The sequence below is a fragment of the Anthonomus grandis genome, chromosome 1 (genome assembly GCF_022605725.1).
Source record: "Anthonomus grandis grandis chromosome 1, icAntGran1.3, whole genome shotgun sequence".
NCBI lineage: Eukaryota > Metazoa > Arthropoda > Insecta > Coleoptera > Curculionidae > Anthonomus > Anthonomus grandis.
In genome coordinates, this window is record NC_065546.1 from 27,383,075 (window position 1) to 27,402,862 (window position 19,788).

The 19,788-nt window shown below is 33.0% G+C and overlaps 1 protein-coding gene and 1 long non-coding RNA gene across 6 annotated transcripts in view; both read right to left on the reverse strand.

Annotated features, from left to right (window-relative positions):
* LOC126740697 (uncharacterized) overlaps positions 1-19,788 on the reverse strand; it is a 230,480-nt gene that overhangs the window by 59,520 nt on the left and 151,172 nt on the right. For 3 of the 5 annotated variants that reach the window (XM_050446852.1, XM_050446831.1, XM_050446846.1), the window contains exon 2: positions 15,603-15,801. In XM_050446852.1, the coding sequence (XP_050302809.1) occupies positions 15,603-15,801 (199 nt within the window). Of the gene's footprint in view, positions 1-15,602; positions 15,802-15,862; positions 16,163-16,219; positions 16,415-19,788 lie in introns of those variants that run through there. The other 2 variants (XM_050446827.1, XM_050446837.1) reach the window with 2 other exon arrangements.
* Positions 9,007-10,441, reverse strand: LOC126740931 (uncharacterized). Its single transcript, XR_007662064.1, has 5 exons — positions 10,341-10,441; positions 10,087-10,284; positions 9,610-9,745; positions 9,260-9,323; positions 9,007-9,203 (listed from the first exon to the last, which is right to left on the reverse strand). It is a non-coding gene; the product is annotated as an uncharacterized LOC126740931 (long non-coding RNA).

A 19,788-nucleotide genomic window follows, 5' to 3' on the forward strand; every position in this document is an offset into this window, starting at 1 on the left:
AGTCGTTGCATGCGTTGCAGAAATGTGGTTTCAGCAGGACGATGCCACGTGCCATACAGCGCGCCAAACAATTAATTTACTGCAAGAGACATTCGAGCAACGAATAATTTCAAGGAATGGACCTAGCTCGTTCGTGCGACTTGACGCCATTAGATTATTTTCTTTGGGGCTATGTTAAGTTGCATGTCTACGCTAACACTTGAGCACTTGGAAGCCAACATACGACGCGTGATTGCCGAAATACAGCCTGCAGTACTGGAAAGAGTGTATAAAAATTGGACCTCTAGATTACGCCACGTACGCGCCAGCCATGGGGGTCACCTGCCCGAAATCATTTTTAAATATTAATGCCAAAAAAAATTCTTTGATATAAAAGCAAATTCGTTCATATCTATAAAATATTTTGTGTTTAATTTCAATTTAAAGTTCTCCGCCTCTAAAAAAAACACCTTTTAGCTTTATATTATTTTGGTAAAAACAAGCAATTTTAATTTAACTTTAAAGACAATAAATAATATGTTTTTGAAGACGTTAAGGTTCCAAGGTCACTAAATAAACTTGTGCCCTACAATTGTCAAAACGCAATATATCATTAAATATTTCAATTTTTTCTTTTAAGATAGGTACTATTGAATTTAATATTTTTGTTGAATGAATACTAGGTATCATCTCTTTTATTTTTTTATATAAAATAGATCTAATAAAATATTGAATGATTTCTTACAGCTTTTTCTTACTGATTAAGTGGTGTTCGTAGAAACTCCTTAAGTTCGGTTATATTGTCTATAGATAGGTAACATGTTCAATCTATGGTAGACAATATTAAGTATATGAGTAAAATAAAAAAAAAACTGTATATTCCTATACATTCTGTCTCATTAACACACAAAAATATGCTTCTAATTCTACCATTTCTAATCCGCAAATATTTTAAGCAAAAGTAATTGCTTTATTTTTATTCATTAGGCCCTTTAAATTTCAAATCTAAACTAAATAGGTAGTACTTTATTATAATCTAACAATTTATATGTACTTATTTAGATAAATACTTTGTATTCATATACATAATAACAAAAAACCTTAGAAACTTAAAAACAAAGCACTATCGAATTTCTAAAACCCAAAATACAACACACCTTCGTTATATATATTCATTAAAAATTTTAACATGCCTCATCTTGTATATTCAAATCATCAACAAAAATGAAACAAGAAACAATAATAATAATAAGATAAATAATTACACATTTATTCACTCTGATACTACCAATTTTACAGTACCAAATAAATCACATAAAAACATGTTTCTTTCTAATGCTCTATAGCGTAGTATAGTATGTAGTGATAAATAAGCGCATTTCTCAACTACATATTACACTGCGGTGCGAAGCCGTCGAGTTCTATGGTGCTCTGTGCTATAGTATAGTATGTAAATACGCATCCGGGAGGATCTCCATCCATTTTTTGTTTCATAATTATGTCGATATACAAACTAAATTTTTTGAATACCCTATATTATGGATATGACAAAGTTTACCTCATTTACTGAATAACTTCATCTAAAAGGGCTTTAGACATGCTATTTTATATATATCTTTGCATTGACAAATTATTTGTCCAGTCTAAAATTTTATACAACGGTCTTATGGCGATCTACTTTTGTGACATTTGTATCATCCTACGGACATCCGAGGATTTTTTAAAGAAATTAACTGATATCTGTTGGACATTTATATTTCCAAAAAGGAAATCTTTGGATGTCCATACGACACATTTGTGCTGTTTGAGGATGCGCATTAAAAATACCAACCATATTTGCAATACAATTACAGTAATAAATTAACCAAAATTAAACTTGTGTAAATAATTTTAAAATAATATTACTTTTCTCGGTAAATACATTTGATGAAATCTTTGCGCATCTTGTATCCTATCGATGGATGCACACAAACATGATCTACGACTCCATGCAAAAAATCGCGGCTTTTCGAGGAGAACATGAGAGTGATCCGACTTGTTGAAACTTTGTTTATAGACTGTATTCGAGTTTTTTTTTCTTCTAAATTCTAACACTATACAGAAAGACACATAAAGCAGCAAAGGCTAAATATTGTGATGCCCTTAAATGTGTTATCAAATAGGTAGAGAGAGTATTGGTCAATTATTAATCATTTTAGGCATTCTCATAAAAAAATCTGAACCAGAGGTGAGACCAAATATTTTTAATGATTCTTATTGTAATATTTCTCATTTCTTGCTCAAGGATGTGAGTAGTAATATTGTTACATTATATATATGTACCCTTACATTATATTCAGCAAGTTTCAGTCCAACAGGTGTTTTTACTTTGCTCCTGTTGATCTTACCGAATGCAGCTGATGGAATATCATCAAAGTTACTACTCTGTTTGTCTGGCTCAGCACTGAATGCCTTAGTTTCTGTCATAAACAATTCCTGGCATAATGGCATTTTTGGTTCATGTTTAAAAGAGGCAATGATTATCGCTCTTCATAAGTTTGGGGATTTTAATAAGCCTTGTAATTTCCGTCCAATTTCTATTTTATCCAACCTCTCCAAGATATTTGAAAAACTTGTAAAAAGCAGAATTTTGTCCTTTTTACAACATAATAGCATTTTACCTACAAATCAATTTGGATTTCAAACTGGGAACTCATGATGTCGTTTTTAGCTTTTTGAAAAGTGTCTGTGTATCCTTGGATTCTGGAGAGACGGCGGCAGTGTTTTGTGATTTATCCAAGGCATTTGATTGTGTGGATCATGGACTACTGTTGTCTAAGCTCAATAAATATGGTTTGAGGGGTGTGGCATTGCAATGGCTGGAATACTATCTATCAAATCGTACTCAGAGAGTTACAGTATCTGGGTGTTGGTCTGGTTCTAGATGCCTTAAGTCTGGAGTACCTCTATGACTTTGGCTCATTGAGATTACAGGGCAAAGTGGTTCAGTTTGCCGATGATATTACCATATTGAGGAGTCATAAAGTTTCTGTTTACATTAGAGCTTAGGTTTTCGAGGATCTTAAGATTTCATCGGGGTGGTGTGTTTTAAAAAGGCTTGTGTTAAATGTGGCTTTTGAATGTTGAATTTACTTATTTGGGGTTTAAGTGCGATGTCCAAGGCAACATGAAAAACAAAGAAAACTGCAAGTTCCTTGGTATTACCATTGATGGTCGCCTTCGATTCTAAGATTATTTGCAATATCCTAAATCTTGCATCAAAATTATCCTCTGGATACTTTACAGTAAAAATGACAAGACATGAGCTGGGAGGAGTTCAGTGTACTTTTCTCTTGTTTAGTCTCATCTTCGTTATGGCATGCCTTTGTGGGACTTAAACAACAAGGGGTTAGGTATTTTTTGTGATTCAAAAAATAATGTTCTGCTGGGTTAAGAGATTTCTGTAAACGCTTCTTCATATCTCAAAAAATTTTAACTCTATTTGCTCTCTTTACCTTGGAAACAGCTACTCTTATTCATAAGTATCCTAAATCTTCCTCTGACACTAGATATATGACTCACCAGGTAAATGATTTTCGCCTACCAATCGCTACATCCTCCCTTACCGGAAACTCGATCATATACCTTAGTAAAAAAATTTACAAGTTATTATCCTCTTCATTTTAAAAAAACATTTGATATTAACAAGTTCAAACGCAAATTAAAATCACTTTATATTTTAGCATATTTGGATTTATATTTTATTTGCTTCTATTTTACCGTATATTTTAGTATATACGAGGAATTTTAAAAAACCCAAAAGAAAAAAATTTCAAGGCGTTAAATCGCACGATCTTGCGGGTCAGTTCTGGTCTCCATTCCGTGAAATGACACGACCGAAAACCTTTCATTGCAATAACTGAATAACTTCGCCCATAGTATGATATGTCGCACCCTCCAGTTGGTACCACACAGCTTCTATATCCATACCATCCAACTGATGCCATACAAATTCAGTTAGCAAGTTACGATAGCATTCGCTGTTGACAGTAACTGCATTTTCTGCCTCGTCTTTGAAGAAGTATGGGGCAACCATCTGTCCAAAGTGCGCCCGAAACAGTGACTCTTAATGGAGGCATTTTCTTCTCATGAATAACTCTAGGATTTTCTTCGCCTCAAATCCGGCAATTTTGTTTATTAACAAAGCTATTAAGGTGAAAGTGTGCCTCATCGATAAACAGAATTTTCTTTGTAAAATCAACATCCATTTGTTCTTTTTGCAATACCCAAGAAAAGAATGTACGGCGTGTCGCATGGTCCAATGGCTTTAAGTCCTGAGTCATTTGAATCTAATATTTATGGAAGTGAAGGTCTTTTGTGAGAATTTGATGGGTAGTGCTCTTTGAAGCTGTGCACGATGCTGATAGATGTTTTCGGATTCTCGCCAACACTTTTACGCACAGCTCCAATGTTTTCAACACACCGACTAGTACGATGACGCACTGGTGTTTTTACGTCTACGACTGAACCAAATTTTTTAACTTTAACTTTTTGCTCAAATTTTTCAAGTAGTCTTTGAACGGTCGTGTGATTTGGCGCATTGTGTCGACCAAAAATCCCACGCAATATACGAACTTTTGCAAAACATTCTCCATATTTATAGTGTGTTTTAATAATAATAACGCGTTGCTCGGCCGTATATCGTTCCATGGCTACTAATCGCAACCTGTTTACATTATTCTTCTAATTTTTATTTTGTGACCTACTGCCATTAAAAAAAATGCCGCGTAATTTAAAACGTGCGTTCCTATTGGGACATCCTTTAGCACATTTTCTTCTTCTTCTTTTTCTAGGATACCTGATGTTCTCACCGCCCAAGCTGCACCCGACAGGTGACTAGCTTTTTCAAAAATGTTTCTGTTTCTCCTAACCAAATGTGAATTTTTGAAAAAGTTGAAGTTGGATTTATGCGATTCGGATAACGCTTCTGATACAGGTCTTTAGCTTTAAAAGCATTTCCATTAGCAAGCCCGTACGTAGAATGTATGTCAACATACTCAGCATTGGTAAAATTTACCATTTAAAAAAACTTAAACAGAGGGTATAAACATGCTTAGTATTTCATATTACTAGTGATTACTCAATTTTAACAGAAGAAAAGAAAGTGATATAATAAAATATTATAATTGTCAGAAACTGAGTTACATTCTTTATTATAAAGCAAAAGAAAGAGTGAAACTCGTTTAATAACCAAAACTATTTTGTACTATACTTACACTAATAATAATTAAATCACCAAATTTCCACATACAGCGGCAACGCTGTAGATTTTGCCCAGAAATATTCTCGCTATAAAGATATTTGGCAACTGCGCTCGTTGTTTACTTTTGAATGGTGCACCTTTCATACAGTATTAGTATTAAAGAGAAGGCCGATTTACACAATGCCAGTAACTGGCGCCAGTCTCACTGGCAAGCCAGTTTTTTACTGGCCAAGTGTTGTACCTAAAGTTGTTTACACGATGTCAGTAAGTTCAAGTCAGTTGTGAATTTGTACTGTGTTGTTTTTAAAAATGAATTCGAGAAAAATTGAACTTTTCAAAAAAAGAACAATAAGAACCGTAATTATGTTACTAAAAGATGAATTGAGTAATATGTTAAATAGAGAATTGAAAAAAAAGAAGCGACTATGGGTGAGAAAATGGATCAGTGAGAGATCAATAACAGGAGGTTCGGCTTTGCTGTTAAAACAGCTTAGATTAGAAGATCCCTCTAAGTACAGATTGGCGTTACGACTTACAGCCGAAAATTTTGACGAGTTACTTTCTCTTATAGAACACCCTATTCAGCGTCAAGACACCATAATGAGAGATGCACTACCCGCAAAAATAAAGTTAGAAATAACGTTGACATATTTAGGTACAGGAATGTCTTACCGAAGCATAAGTCACTTTTATCGTGTTTCCAAATCTGCTATAGCACAGTTAATACCAGAAGTGTGTCGGGCAATTTTTAGAGCATTAAAACAATTTAATAAGGCAAAGTATGTTTAATATATTCGGAATAATTTACATTACATTACATATTTCTAATACTGTTTATCTTATTTTTTATGTCCTCAATCGTAATATCTTCGATACCAATTTCGGTCCGAATTTGTTAAAGAGCCGATGTTCGGTTTTGTTTGTTTTTATATTCCTGGCATCGAATATTCCATAAGCATTCATGCTCTCTATACAATTATAGAAGCTTTATAGTTTCATCTGCACTAAACTTACGGGCCATTTTTTCAAAAACACCCAGAAATAATTACAAAAAATAAACTAAATAATTCAACTTTCAAGACAGCCTTCCTAAGTATGCTACTGACTGGCGGCAACGTGTTTAGACGCTGCCTAAGTACTGGCGCGGGTGTTGCGGAGCATAGAGGTGAAATCGACTGGCATGAAAAATAGGCGAACCCTCTATTCTCGCCAGTGCAGTCGGCCAGCACTGGACTGGCACAGAATAGTGTCTATACGATACCAGCGCTGGCGTGCCAGTGAGACTGGCGCCAGTTATTGGCATCGTGTAAATCGGCCTTTAGGTGTCAATGGTGTCATCATTCTAGGTAGGATACGTCAAAATACGAATATGCCCAGCCAATGAGAGCATTCCGGCACCGCAGAGGCGTGGCTTGCGTCCCGCCAAAATTCAAAACACGAATTTTTCAATGCATGTAGTTTAACAGCGAGAATTGGCATCTCTTACTTATATATTTGCTAATATAGCAATTTGTTTTGTTAGGTATTTATATTTTAGATGGAAACAGAAAATGCGATATGCATATAAAAGACGCTCAATAAAGAAATATATATTAAATAAAGAAATAAATATGTAGCTGTTATAAATTAGTAAATTAATGATTTTTTATACATATTTACAGCGTAATCAAGATTTGTAAGAATATGAAAATGGGTAATTTATAAATAGTTGCCAAATTTGATTTTTATAGATATCTAGTACCTTATTGAAATCATTTTATTATGATAGCGATATGAAAGCAATAGCCATTATTACTGGAGATAGTTGTTGGATGGGGTCAGAAATAAAAAAAAACAGAAATCTGTCATCCTCAGGACACTAAGTATTTCTAGGATTCTTTAGTTGAATTTTAAACGTGGGTAATAGGGAACCGAGTATGGTGGGGCTGCTGTGTTAATTAGTAAATAAGTACAAGTGCACGAGTTAGTACTGTATATATAAAACACATTAAACAATCCAAAAAATATGGCATTATTATTAATGATAACACTTCAAAGTTTGTATTTTTTGTTTCGTATTTTAGCTTGTTTTAAAGATCCTTTTTATGGTATTATAATGGGTGATTCAAATTGAGTTTCCACATTACAATTTTTTTTTTGAAACGCTACTGAATTTGTCAACGGCAACGTGACATTTCTAACGTCAAAATATAAACAAAACAGTCATGGATCAATATACGACCGAACAACGTGTTAAAATTATCCAAGCCTATTATGAAAACGGCCGATCAAGGAAAAATACATTTCGTGCTTTACGTGAATTTTTTGGCGCACAAAATCGGCCTTGTGAGAAGACAATTTGGAATTTGGTACAAAAATTCGAGCAAACTGGATCCGTCGCTAACATCAAAACTCCTAGGCATGCTCGTAGAGGTCGGTCGGAACACAATATTGCTATTGTTGCCGAAAGTGTGAACGAAAATTCAAGAACATCGATTCGTCATCGATCGCAGCAACTGGACCTTACATATTCCACTACACAGCGGATTTTAACAAAATATTTGCAGTTACACCCATACAGAGTCCAAATAATGCAGGAATTGAAGCCTAGGGACCATCAACAGCGCCGTGTATTTGCCGAATGGATAAGAGAACAAGGGGCAAATTTTCCAATGAAAATCATCTTTAGCGATGAGGCACATTTTCACCTTGGGGGCTTCGTAAATACTCACAATTGCCGTATTTGGGGATTAGAAAATCCAAGACAGATTGTTGAAGTGAAAATGCATCCTCAAAAGGTGACTGTTTGGTGTGCCTTTTGGTCCGGAGGCGTAATTGGTCCATTTTTCTTCGAGGATCATGCGGAGAACGCTGTTACGGTTAATGGCGTTCGCTATCGGAACATCATAACAGAATTTTTCTGGGAACAGTTGGAAGATATGGACATCGAAGATCTCTGGTTTCAACAGGACGGTGCCACCTGTCATACATCAGGAGAAACGATCCAAGTACTGCGCGGCAAGTTTCCAGGTCGCGTTATTTCACGTAACGGTGATATCAATTGGCCGCCGCGATCCTGTGATTTAACTCCCTTAGATTATTTTCTATGGGGGTATCTTAAGAGCAAAGTCTACAAGAATAACCCGAACACCATTGCGGAGCCGAAACAAGAGATTAGACGCGAAATTACCAACATAGGTCCTGATTTGTGCCACAGAGTAGTCGAAAATTTCTCCAAACGGATTACGTCATGCCACATGAGCCGCGGCGGTCATTTACATGATGTCATCTTTCATACATAATTGTAATTAACTACCTTCAAGAGGAAAATAAATATTTTTCTATAATTTTCAATTTCTTCTTTTTTTTTTAATATTTTTAATGTGGAAGCTCAATTTGAATCACCCTTTATTAAGATTTAGTGTGAAAAAACCTCTTACATGTTATATTCCTATGATAGGTACCTATAATTTATAAGTCTCATAATATAATAATCATTACTTAGGAGATTAAAATATGTGGATCAGAAAATATCAAGTGGGTAGATGATAAAGATTGCTAGGCGATGAATAACTAAAAGTATATGAATTGCTAAAAAAAAACATATAAATAACATATAAACTTTTATTTAACAAAAATTAAAATCAAAATATGTATAACGAATAATCCTAAAAAATATGTGTGTAATATATATAATTTGAAAATTATTTAAATAATTGTGATGACAGTGATATTACTTTGAAATTAAAAATTTCTTATCATATTTATCAAATACCTTAATATCTAATCTTATCTTTATAATAACATATTTTATAATAATAATTTTTAAAATAAACTATACTATCGACACTAGGTAACACTATGACAAAAGTATTATATAATATCAACATCTTAAAACTAAAACCGTAGAGAAGAAACTAAATCCATCATGCTTGGTCTGTAGATTAGCACTTCTTTAGCTAGCATTATCATCTTCCATTCAACAGATTTTTTCTGTAGTACCCTGAAAGAAAAAAAATTACTGTTCTTTATACATTTTATATAATTAAATATATTCACAGAATATATAGTCCCTTATCATTCCATCTCCATTTTGAAGCAATTCAGTTAGGTTTTCGGCGCTCTAAAAATATTATACTTATATAGCAATCCAAATTTAAGTACACTTAAAAATTTAAATATAAAATAAAATAAGCTAACTCTACTAATAGTCTGAAGATAAAATATAGGTATACCTATATAGGTAAAAACCAAACACCTAATCTCAAATCTCTTAAAATTGATATTTACAATCTTGCTTTAAAATTGATATCTACTGACCCTGCACCAAAACCGTTAACGACTACAGTTAAATAGAACACTAAATACTAAATAATACACCATCATATTTTAGTTACATACATACTTACAAAGATAAAATATAGCCATGCCATAACAACAATTCATATTTGTTCCATCTATACAATAATCCTTTTAAATTATTTTAATTTCTTCTCCATAATTCAATTCATGTAGCAAAATTGTTCAGTCCCGGATAAGAATCCCCTAAAAATTAAAGCTTAATGAACAAGTTCAATCGAAGTTGATACAAGCTGATTAGTTTGACTAGTTGCTACATTTATTGCAAAAAAAATCACTTTAAAAACTGTGACATCAATGTGTAAATGGAATTTTTAAAAAGACAACCTACATGAAAATAATTTTTCATGCAATTATTTGTATGTAGTAATTTTTGAATTCTGACAAACTAAAATAAAATTGTCTTTATGATGGATCACCCCCATATTCATGAGCACTTCCATTATTTACATCATTATTAAAACACCCAAAACTCTCTAATTTGTGATTAGTAGTATTAATGGTAATCTTCATACATATACACATACCAATTCTCTTGAAAACAAATGCATAATTTTTCCCTTGGCTATTCCATTCATTAATTTTCAAAGCAGTGGCTACCATATCAAACCCATCTCTTTTCTTGTCAACATTATATTTCCTTATCAAATATGCCAGGTTACCTCTTGTTAGCAAGTTTAGCCTTTCTATTGCGTCATTTCTCTTTTTACATGAGCTACTGAATCCTAAAAGTAAATAACAAAATATACAATTATGTCTGAGAACTAAAAGGTTATACTACTTTTGACGTCGCTCCTGTTACAATTGTATAATATATTATGTTCTTCTCCATTCTTAAATTTATTTCAGGTCTGACAATCATAATCGATCTCCCTATTACTTGCGCCCTCCGAGAGGTATATTATTTAAAATAACTAAAATTTAAAAATGATTGTTTAATGATTCTATTGTAAATATCAAGCAAATGTTTATTTCAACTATTAAAATAAGAAAATGCCTGGGTACTCTTGGTACATATTTGATATGTAATGAAATATAATGATGTGAAACTTCTTAAGATGTTTGCTTCTTATCGACTAGAAAATACATAATAATTCAGATTAGAACTACAAAAAATATATCTTACTCTTGCTTAGTCTTGCCATAATTATCGTAAACAGATATTGCAGCAGCTAAAAAAGAAATTATACAGTAAAAAAATCACTGGAAAATTTACTAGAAATTGAAAGTCAAACACTAAAATGTGTGTTTTTGAACTCAAAATTAGCGTCGAACCGAATATAATAGACAACGGAGTCAGCACTAAACACTATTATTGTTGTGCACTCAAATAGTCGCAAAATTATTACAATAATAATTATCGATGATAATTAAATCATTCAGGAAGCAAAGCAAATAAAATCTGCAATCTAGGTTAGGGAAAACAAAACAAAAGTAATATACCATTCGATTCGCGCGCCAAATTTTACGGACGTAAAGGAAGGGATCAATCGGTTTTCGGTCCCGTCCTCTATTCTCATTGGCTGGGCATATTCGTCTTTTAACGTATGCTATTCTAGGTTATAATATTATAAAAGACGCAAAGACGGCATATTTGTAAAGTATCTATCAAGTATGGGATACCAAAATATTAATAAAAATGTGTAATTAAGTTTATTATTATGATCTAGCAAATTTATTGCTTATTCGAACCCGAAATGCTCCCAGATGTGTGTAAAAATGAAGGTGGTATCTGGTCTATTCGTCGCTGGATATCCAGGAACCAAAATTGAGAACGCATCATATGTCGTTTGCCAGCAACATATTTATAGTCGGCGCCCATTATTATTTAATCAATATAATGCCCGTATCTCCTGGAATTCCAAAGGAGTTTTAATAATTTTTTGTCTCGATATTAACAATAGATAACTAAATCGATTTATACTGGGTATAAACCGGGACAAACTAAAGTTTTTTTGTAAAAAATAATTAAAAGGTTAACTTCCAAAAGATTTGTATTAAACTTTTTTCTGTAATATATGACATAAACGGATTTGAGATGGTTGCGAACATCATTGCCTGAGAGATGGTGAACTCAAACAACCTCGCCTATGATTTGCAGCTAGGCTTATTCTAGGCATTTAATGTTCTAAAAAAAAATAATCTCACTTATCGATTATCTACTACTTAACTATACGCCAAACTTGTATTATGTTTAAATTTTTACATGATAACAGAAACAAAAAAACATTAACTAGCCTACTTCATCTTTTTTTTATTAAAATTGTTTCACTTTTTTAAAACACCTGCATCGACTATTTTAAACTCAAATATTTCGAAAACGGTTGCCCAAGCGACATCTAACAAGGTTGTAGAAAAAGTCATAAAAAATACGCCAAGAAAAAATACCAAAATACGCTTCTTAATTTAGCTCTTACTACAAGTAAGAGCTAAATTAAGAAGAAATTCAAATTTCTCATATCAATAAAGCCCACGGAACCAATATTCGTTCAAAAATTGGCATTATTTAGAAAATTATGCAGATAAAAAACCATAATAATTATAATAGTAATAATAATAATAATAATAATAATAATAATAATAATAATAATAATAATAATAATAATAATAATAATAATAATAATAATAATAATAATAATAATAATAATAATAATAATAATAATAATAATAATAATAATAATAATAATAATAATAATAATAATAATAATAATAATAATAATAATAATAATAATAATAATAATAATAATAATAATAATTTTAAAAGGCAATTTTATAGAGAGGTAAATTCAAAATCAGATCACCCAGATAAGCAATACCCCACGAAAGAACAAATTCAAGATTTTTGGGCCAAACAACTTGCAACTCAAACAACATGCAATATCAACGCAAGCTGGGTTACTGAAGAGAAACAAAACAGTAATAAATATAGCCAGATGGAACATCGACCATTCACTATCGAGGAAGTCAACCAGATTATCCAAAAACTGCATAATTGGAAATCACCTGGCCCAGATGGAGTTCATAACTTTTGGCTAAAGAAACTACGGAGTATGCATCCTAAACTCTCAGAATTAATTAACCACGTTATTCTTAACCCACAGGAAATACCAGCGTTCCTAACGCAAGGAGTAACCTATCTACTGCCTAAAGACCAGAACAACACACACACAAGATCCGTCTAAGTACCGACCGGTAACGTGCCTACCTACTTTGTATAAAATTATCACTTCATGTTTAACACAGCGCATTTATCAACACTGTGAGGAAAACAACATCATAGCCGCACAACAAAAAAGATGCGCTAAAGGTTCTATGGGCTGTAAAGAACAACTTATTATCGACTCTGTCATCAACAACCAGGCATATCACAACAAGAGAAATATTTTTACTGCCTACGTCGACTATAAGAAAGCCTTCGACTCAGTACCACACGAATGGCTTATAAACATTTTAAAAATATATAAAGTTGATGGTAATACTTTGTCTTTTCTAGAGAGCGCTATGACAAGTTGGAGAACAACGATCCAGCTCGAAGTACAGGGTAAAAGCGCAGTAAGTACAAACAACATTCCAATTCGAACAGGAATCTTCCAAGGGGAGTCACTGAGCCCATTATGGTTCTGCCTTGCTACGAACCCTCTTTCGAACCGTCTTAACTCTACCAACTATGGGTTTAGCATCCGAGATAATAACACCGAGATTGCAAAGTTAAATCACTTACTGTATATGGATGACTTAAAAATAATGGCTGCAACTAGGAACCAGCCAAACCAAATGCTGCATATAGTAGAAGAGTTCTCCAACGACATCGGCATGCAATTTGGACTAGATAAATGCCGTACTCTCAATACAATCCGAGAAAAAATTCAGCCAGGAGAATATCAGATGCAGAATTTCCAGACCATCGAGGCCATGGGCGAACACGAAATATACAAATACTTGGGGATGAAACAATCACAAACGATTAAACAACAAACAATGAAATGCTAACTGACTAACGAGTTGTGAAAAGGGTAAGACAAGTTTTGAGAACCAATCTCAACAGCAAAAATATGTTTAAGGCACTTAACCTACTACGCATCTTCAGCTCTTAGTTATTCTTTTGGGGTAATTAATTGGAGTAGGACCGACATACAAAGGCTACAAAGAAAAGTGAGGACCCTACTTACTAAAACGCACAACCACCACCTTCGAAGTGCCACTGAAAGAACAATGCCTTCCCGCCACCTTGGAGGAAGAGGATTCATAGATCTGGGTAAACAACTTGAAAAACAAATCACTAACTTAAGATCCTATTTTTACAGGCAATGAGAAAATTCCACGCTGCATCGCGCAATAAATCAAATAGATGATTCCACTCCTCTACAACTTAAGAGCGAAGTGCGCAGCTACCATTATACGGACCAGAAAAAACTCCGCATCTGGATGGAGAAGCTCCTTCATGGGCAGCATCCTAATGAGATCAGCCAAAATCATGTCGACACTGCTTCGTCGAACTATTGGTTGGTATCAGGCAAGATGTTTCCAGAAACCGAGGGCTTTCTACTCGCCATCCAAGATCAGGTTATACCAACAAGAAATTATCTCAAGCACATCGTCAGAGATCCGTCCGTATAAAACGACAAATGCCGGTATGGATGCCAAACATCAGAGACAATCCAACACATAACAGGAGGATGTCAGGCCTTTGCAGCGACAGAATACAAAGAACGGCACGACTCAACTGGGAAAATTTTACATCAAGAGCTGGCAATGAAGTTGGAACTTATTACAACAGAGAAGGTTCCGTATTATAAATATACTCCAGAACCCGTAGTGGAAAATGACCGATATAAGTTATATTGGGACCGCAGTGTACTTACCGATTAACATGTAAGGCATAATAGACCAGATCTTATTTTAATAGATAAAATTTCCAGGAAAACAACTCTAATTGACGTAGCCATACCGACCAACAATAATCTGCAAGAGAAACACACTGAGACAACGGGTGTAATACCAAAGAGTCTACTGGAATACCTTAAACAACTAGGAACTGGCGAACATCTATATAAGCACATGCAAAAGGCAGTACTACTGGCAACTGCTCGCAGCACCCGAAAATTCCTAGGAGATAACTCTACATTTCAGGTCACTTAAGGGCACCGAAAAGGCCCCCCCACAGACCACAGAGCTTAATCCTTTTGATATCGGAGGTATCTGGGATAAGTAAATGATCCCCCTCTCCTTAGAGGGAGTGTGAGCCGCCTTAACTGGCTGTAAATGATAATAATAATAATAATAATAATAATAATAATAATAATAATAATAAATCACACTGTAAAAAAATCGAATGCTTCGAATCGAATATAACACTCTGTATAATAAAATAATAAACAAGATAGAGAACTCAAAAACCAACTTATATAGACTAAAATATTTCCAACGAAAAAATCCTCATCATTCAGCCAATTTTCCGATATCGCAAGAACATCAAAATCCGTTGACACAATTGCGATAAAAAACAGTTTAGTTTTAGAGCGATATTTCCGATTTATATTTTGCATCGATCTGCTTATTTACATTGTAAAAAGCTAGTTTCACATCACCAGAATCGAAATAGTTAATAAACTGAGTGTCGTACTTGACCTATACAATAAGAAAAAGACTTTTAAATATAATTATTATGTTTAATAAGTACTTATTGAGTAGGATTCCGAAATGACCTAAAGAAAGACAAAACAAAATAAAATGTTAACTTGTATATTCATTAAAATTTTCAAACAAATTGCAGGAATCGGGTCAATATTTGCACATTTTTTATTTTTTATACACTTTTTAGTTTAAACTACATTTTCCTTAACGCAACTAAAAATATACATCTAATTTAAATATTAAATTACACCCCAGAAACATCCGACCATAATATGTAATCCTTCACAACAAAACCATATCAAACGAAACATAAAATAGGCATATTGCACGGCACGCAAACCTTAATTACACCCTGCGATGTAACAAAACCACCCTTATTTATTAAAAAATATATATTTATAAAACTCACCAGTAATTATCCATAACTCCTTAAGACAATCTTCGCGACTCCTCCGGAAATCTGTTACCTGATGCTTCTCGCCGTCACCCTCGAGATATTTAAATAAAATGGCGCCCAACAGGGCGTAACCAAACGTGAGCACGAATAAACTGGTTTTCCCACATAAAATCCCCAGGGAGCATTTCGGTTTTTGGGTGGGCTCATCCATCTGAAAAAAAACTTTATTAAATAAAGTGCGTCTTACCAGACTTTAGAGGGTAGAAAATTACATGTTTTTAAGAGGAAACATTAAATATTTCTGAATTTATCAATTTTTGCAGGCAGTGTCTTTGCATTATTACTCCTTAAGGAACGAAATCATTATTCCAGGCATTTGGGGTAGTTTATTCATGAGGTAAGGTCAGTTGTTGGCACTTAAATTCACTTATCAAAATTACTAAGGTTAGTTATTCTTTACTTATTCCAGGCATTTGACATCATTCTTCAAGGCAAATATGGTCAATTTAATGTCAGTTAAGGCCAGGCATTTGAAATAACTTTCTAAGATTCTAAAGTCCCTTTTTTAATTTTTTGTTTATTTATTCCAGACATTTAAAGTAATATTTCAAGGCAAAATTATGTTTTACCTTCTTCAAACGGTTAATATGATTATTCCTGCCTAATTTCATATGGACTCTTCATAAAGAGACACTATGATACAACCGGGAAAACTGTCTAACTAAACGCTCGATCCCAGCATCAAATTACGTAGTAGGAAGAAAGCATCAAGCGAGACTAGAACGACGACTTTACGTGTGCGCGGGTCGGAACAATAATTTCACTTTGATTTGTCAATTTTGATTAATAAAGTTATTTATTTTATACAAGAACCAAGTGATTTATCTAGACAAGTTCAAGCATACAGTCCAGCAATCCAATAAGAATCAGCTGTCGTTTTAACCGACTGTAGGTTATCATTTTGCCTTGAACGAATATTATAGTCGTGAAAACCTGATCTTTTTTTTAGAAAATCGTTAAAATATCTTGGCGATTGTTCATGCTCTATTTTATATATTAAAACCAAGTTCGCCTTTTTAATAACCTGCCCGATACACCATTTTAATACCTGTAACATGCTTACTATTGGGGTATATTTATTACAATCAAGGATAATGCGCATTACATTATTTTACTGTATTTGCAATCTATATTTTCCTGAGTACAAGATATTAATAACGAACAACAATAAATAAAGTGTGGTAAAATAATTGTGTTATATACAAGTGTTTTTGTCTATTGTGACAAATATTTTGAAATACGACAAAAAAAAACATTTTTTATTTTATACAATAAGTTTCTTAAATATATAATTAACCTGATTAGAAAAACTAAGTTGGGGATCGAAGAAAATACCTAAATACTTTATTTCAGAAACAAAATCAATTTTAGAGCCATTTATGTTGAGGACTAATCCCAACTCGGCATATTTTTTACAATTTTTGTTTGAACCTATTACCATGCTTTTTGTTTTTGATGTGTTCAGTTTAAATTTATTTTGGCAAAGCCAGTCATACATGATTTTCAACTCGTTGTTAAGAGTATTTGATATTTATCTAAAATTATTGCCTGCTACACAAATAAATTATTCTGCAAATAAATTAACAAATGATTTTTTAATGCTACATAAATGTCATTAACATAAGCAATAAAGAGTAGATGGCCCAGCACACTCTTTGGCCATTAAATACCTGTCACTTAGATAATCCTTTATCCAAACCAATACACTGCTACTTACACCATACAATTCTAATTTTCGTATAAGGAAACCACGATCAATTGTTTCAAAGTTACGCTGCAAGTCGACAAACATGCTAAGTACCACTTTATCCTTATTTGTGTACTTACGCCACATTGCACACACATATTGTAGAGCCAATTCACAAGAATGTTTACTCCTAAATTCAGACTGTCCCACAAATAATAGTTGATTACTTTCAAAATATCTTCTCTTTGTTGTTGACATACTATAGTTTCAATAATTTTATTAACTACAGGTAGTAAATTAATTGGTCTAAATTCGGCTTGAGTCTTGGGTATGGGAACTATAGAATGTGAACTACTAGATAACCCAGAGGGTCGAGCAATCCTTGAAAAACAAAGAAATTGCGCTAGGAGTCTTCTTAGACATTAAAGGAAACACAACATGTCATCACAACACGTCATATGACTCAATTAACCATGCCATAGCTACACGAGGTGTAACATCCTGTCATAGATGGTTATAACAATTTCAGAAGTCCAAAAACGCTATTAATTTAGTAAAAAGTGGCAAAGCACCGGGTCAGAAATAAGCTCAGAGATTAATATATTAAACCTCAGCTCCTAGGTATATAAAAAATCTATTATACCTCAAGTAAATTATTGTATTTAAAACTTATTAAACTTAAATTAAATTAAGTATATCGAACGGTATCATTTCAGATTTGAGTTCATATTTGTTTAATCTCATATTAGACATAAAATCGGGATAACTATACAATAGTTCAATAATATTTTATACCATAATTATTATTTGAACTTGAAAAATAGAACCACCTATAACATAGCAAACCGAACGAGGCCAGGTACGCAGTCCGCAGCAGTCAGCAGTTTTTATCTATTGCATTATAATCATTGTTACTAATTATGTCACATATTGTATATAGTTAAGTTTGTATAAATAGGAGAAAATTACGTTATTAAAGACAGTACTAAACTGACCGCAGTAGTATTCATCTAAATATCCTTACGGGCTAAAACCCCCTATGAGTTAATCGTCTAGAAGTCACACACAAGGGCTTCACAACAGTTAAAGAGTTTGTCAAGAAATAATCTGGCAATTTTTTCTTTTCATATTTCTTTTAAATACGTGAATAAGTCTATTTTCTTATTCTTTTCAATTTTTTGAGCGTGTGAGACAGTAATTTCTAAATTCATTTTTGCTATAAGTGACATAATACCCATTAAAATAAGTAACTCAAAAAAATTATTACCGCCAAGGCAATTAAAGGCATTTCTTGTTCATTTTAGGTAACTGAAGTTGCTTTGCGAGGCATAGGTGAAATTTAACCTCCTTTAAACACTGAAGATTAATAATTTTTCCTTTTTTCAAACCAAATAAATAATCTAATTTTTTAAAACAATATTTTAGACATTTGATGCTGACCATTTATACCTTTGGTAACTATAAATTATAGTTTCTTTAGCCTTCAACTATTCTTGAATTCTTGAAAAATCAGGCAACAACAATGGTTTTATTACTCACATTTCTCTGGAAAGCCATTTAATTTAAACGATAATATTAACCGTTAGCTGAACCCCTCATCAACATTCAGTCGAGTAGTGCACGCCTTTATTGCCACGTTAAGGGCTGCTGGAATTTCCAAGGTTTCCAGCAGCACTTTCCCAAAATGCACTCGATTACATGCATGCGAGCGAAACCGTAAACGTATGCAAAACTACATTATAACTTTACTAAATTAAATTTTTATTTAATTTATTGACGATTTGTATCCAATTAAGTTATTAAGTTATTAACTTTCAAGAATGTACTTTGCAGAAGATTAACTGTATTTTACGTAGAATAAAAGCCATTTTAGTGGAAATATGGATCTAATCATTTCCGCACCTTGTGCCTCTGGTAGAGCGTAGCACCTGCAAATTATTTTAAATTTCCATAATAGGAAATGTATGTAAGGGAAGCCCGAATGGTGAATATTCTGGATATAGCACAATTGCCTTTTTTTTAAATTTTCTATATACTTGCCAGTTTTGGGTAAGCAATAAAACGCCCTCTGGGAATGATATCGGTAAATTAATACCTTTAATAAATTCGACCTAGATATGCCCTTAGGTAAAACTATATTTTATTCTGGACATAGTATATTAAATTATGCCCCAATTTATTTTTAATAATAGACATCTATTTTTAGGCCCTAAAAGGTCATATAATGCGTCCCCAATATGAATTTAAAAAGGAATTTTTTGTTAATTTTACAATATTTCCCAATCCTTTGAAGTTTATCCGTTTATCCTGGTGGAAATATGATATGGAAAATCTTTATTCATCAGTGAATATATAAATGCGGTTTTAAAATGAAAATGTTATTAAATAAAGTTTATCAGTACGTTTGAGAGCTTTAAAGTTTCCCTGTAATAGAAGTTTTTTCGGTTTTTC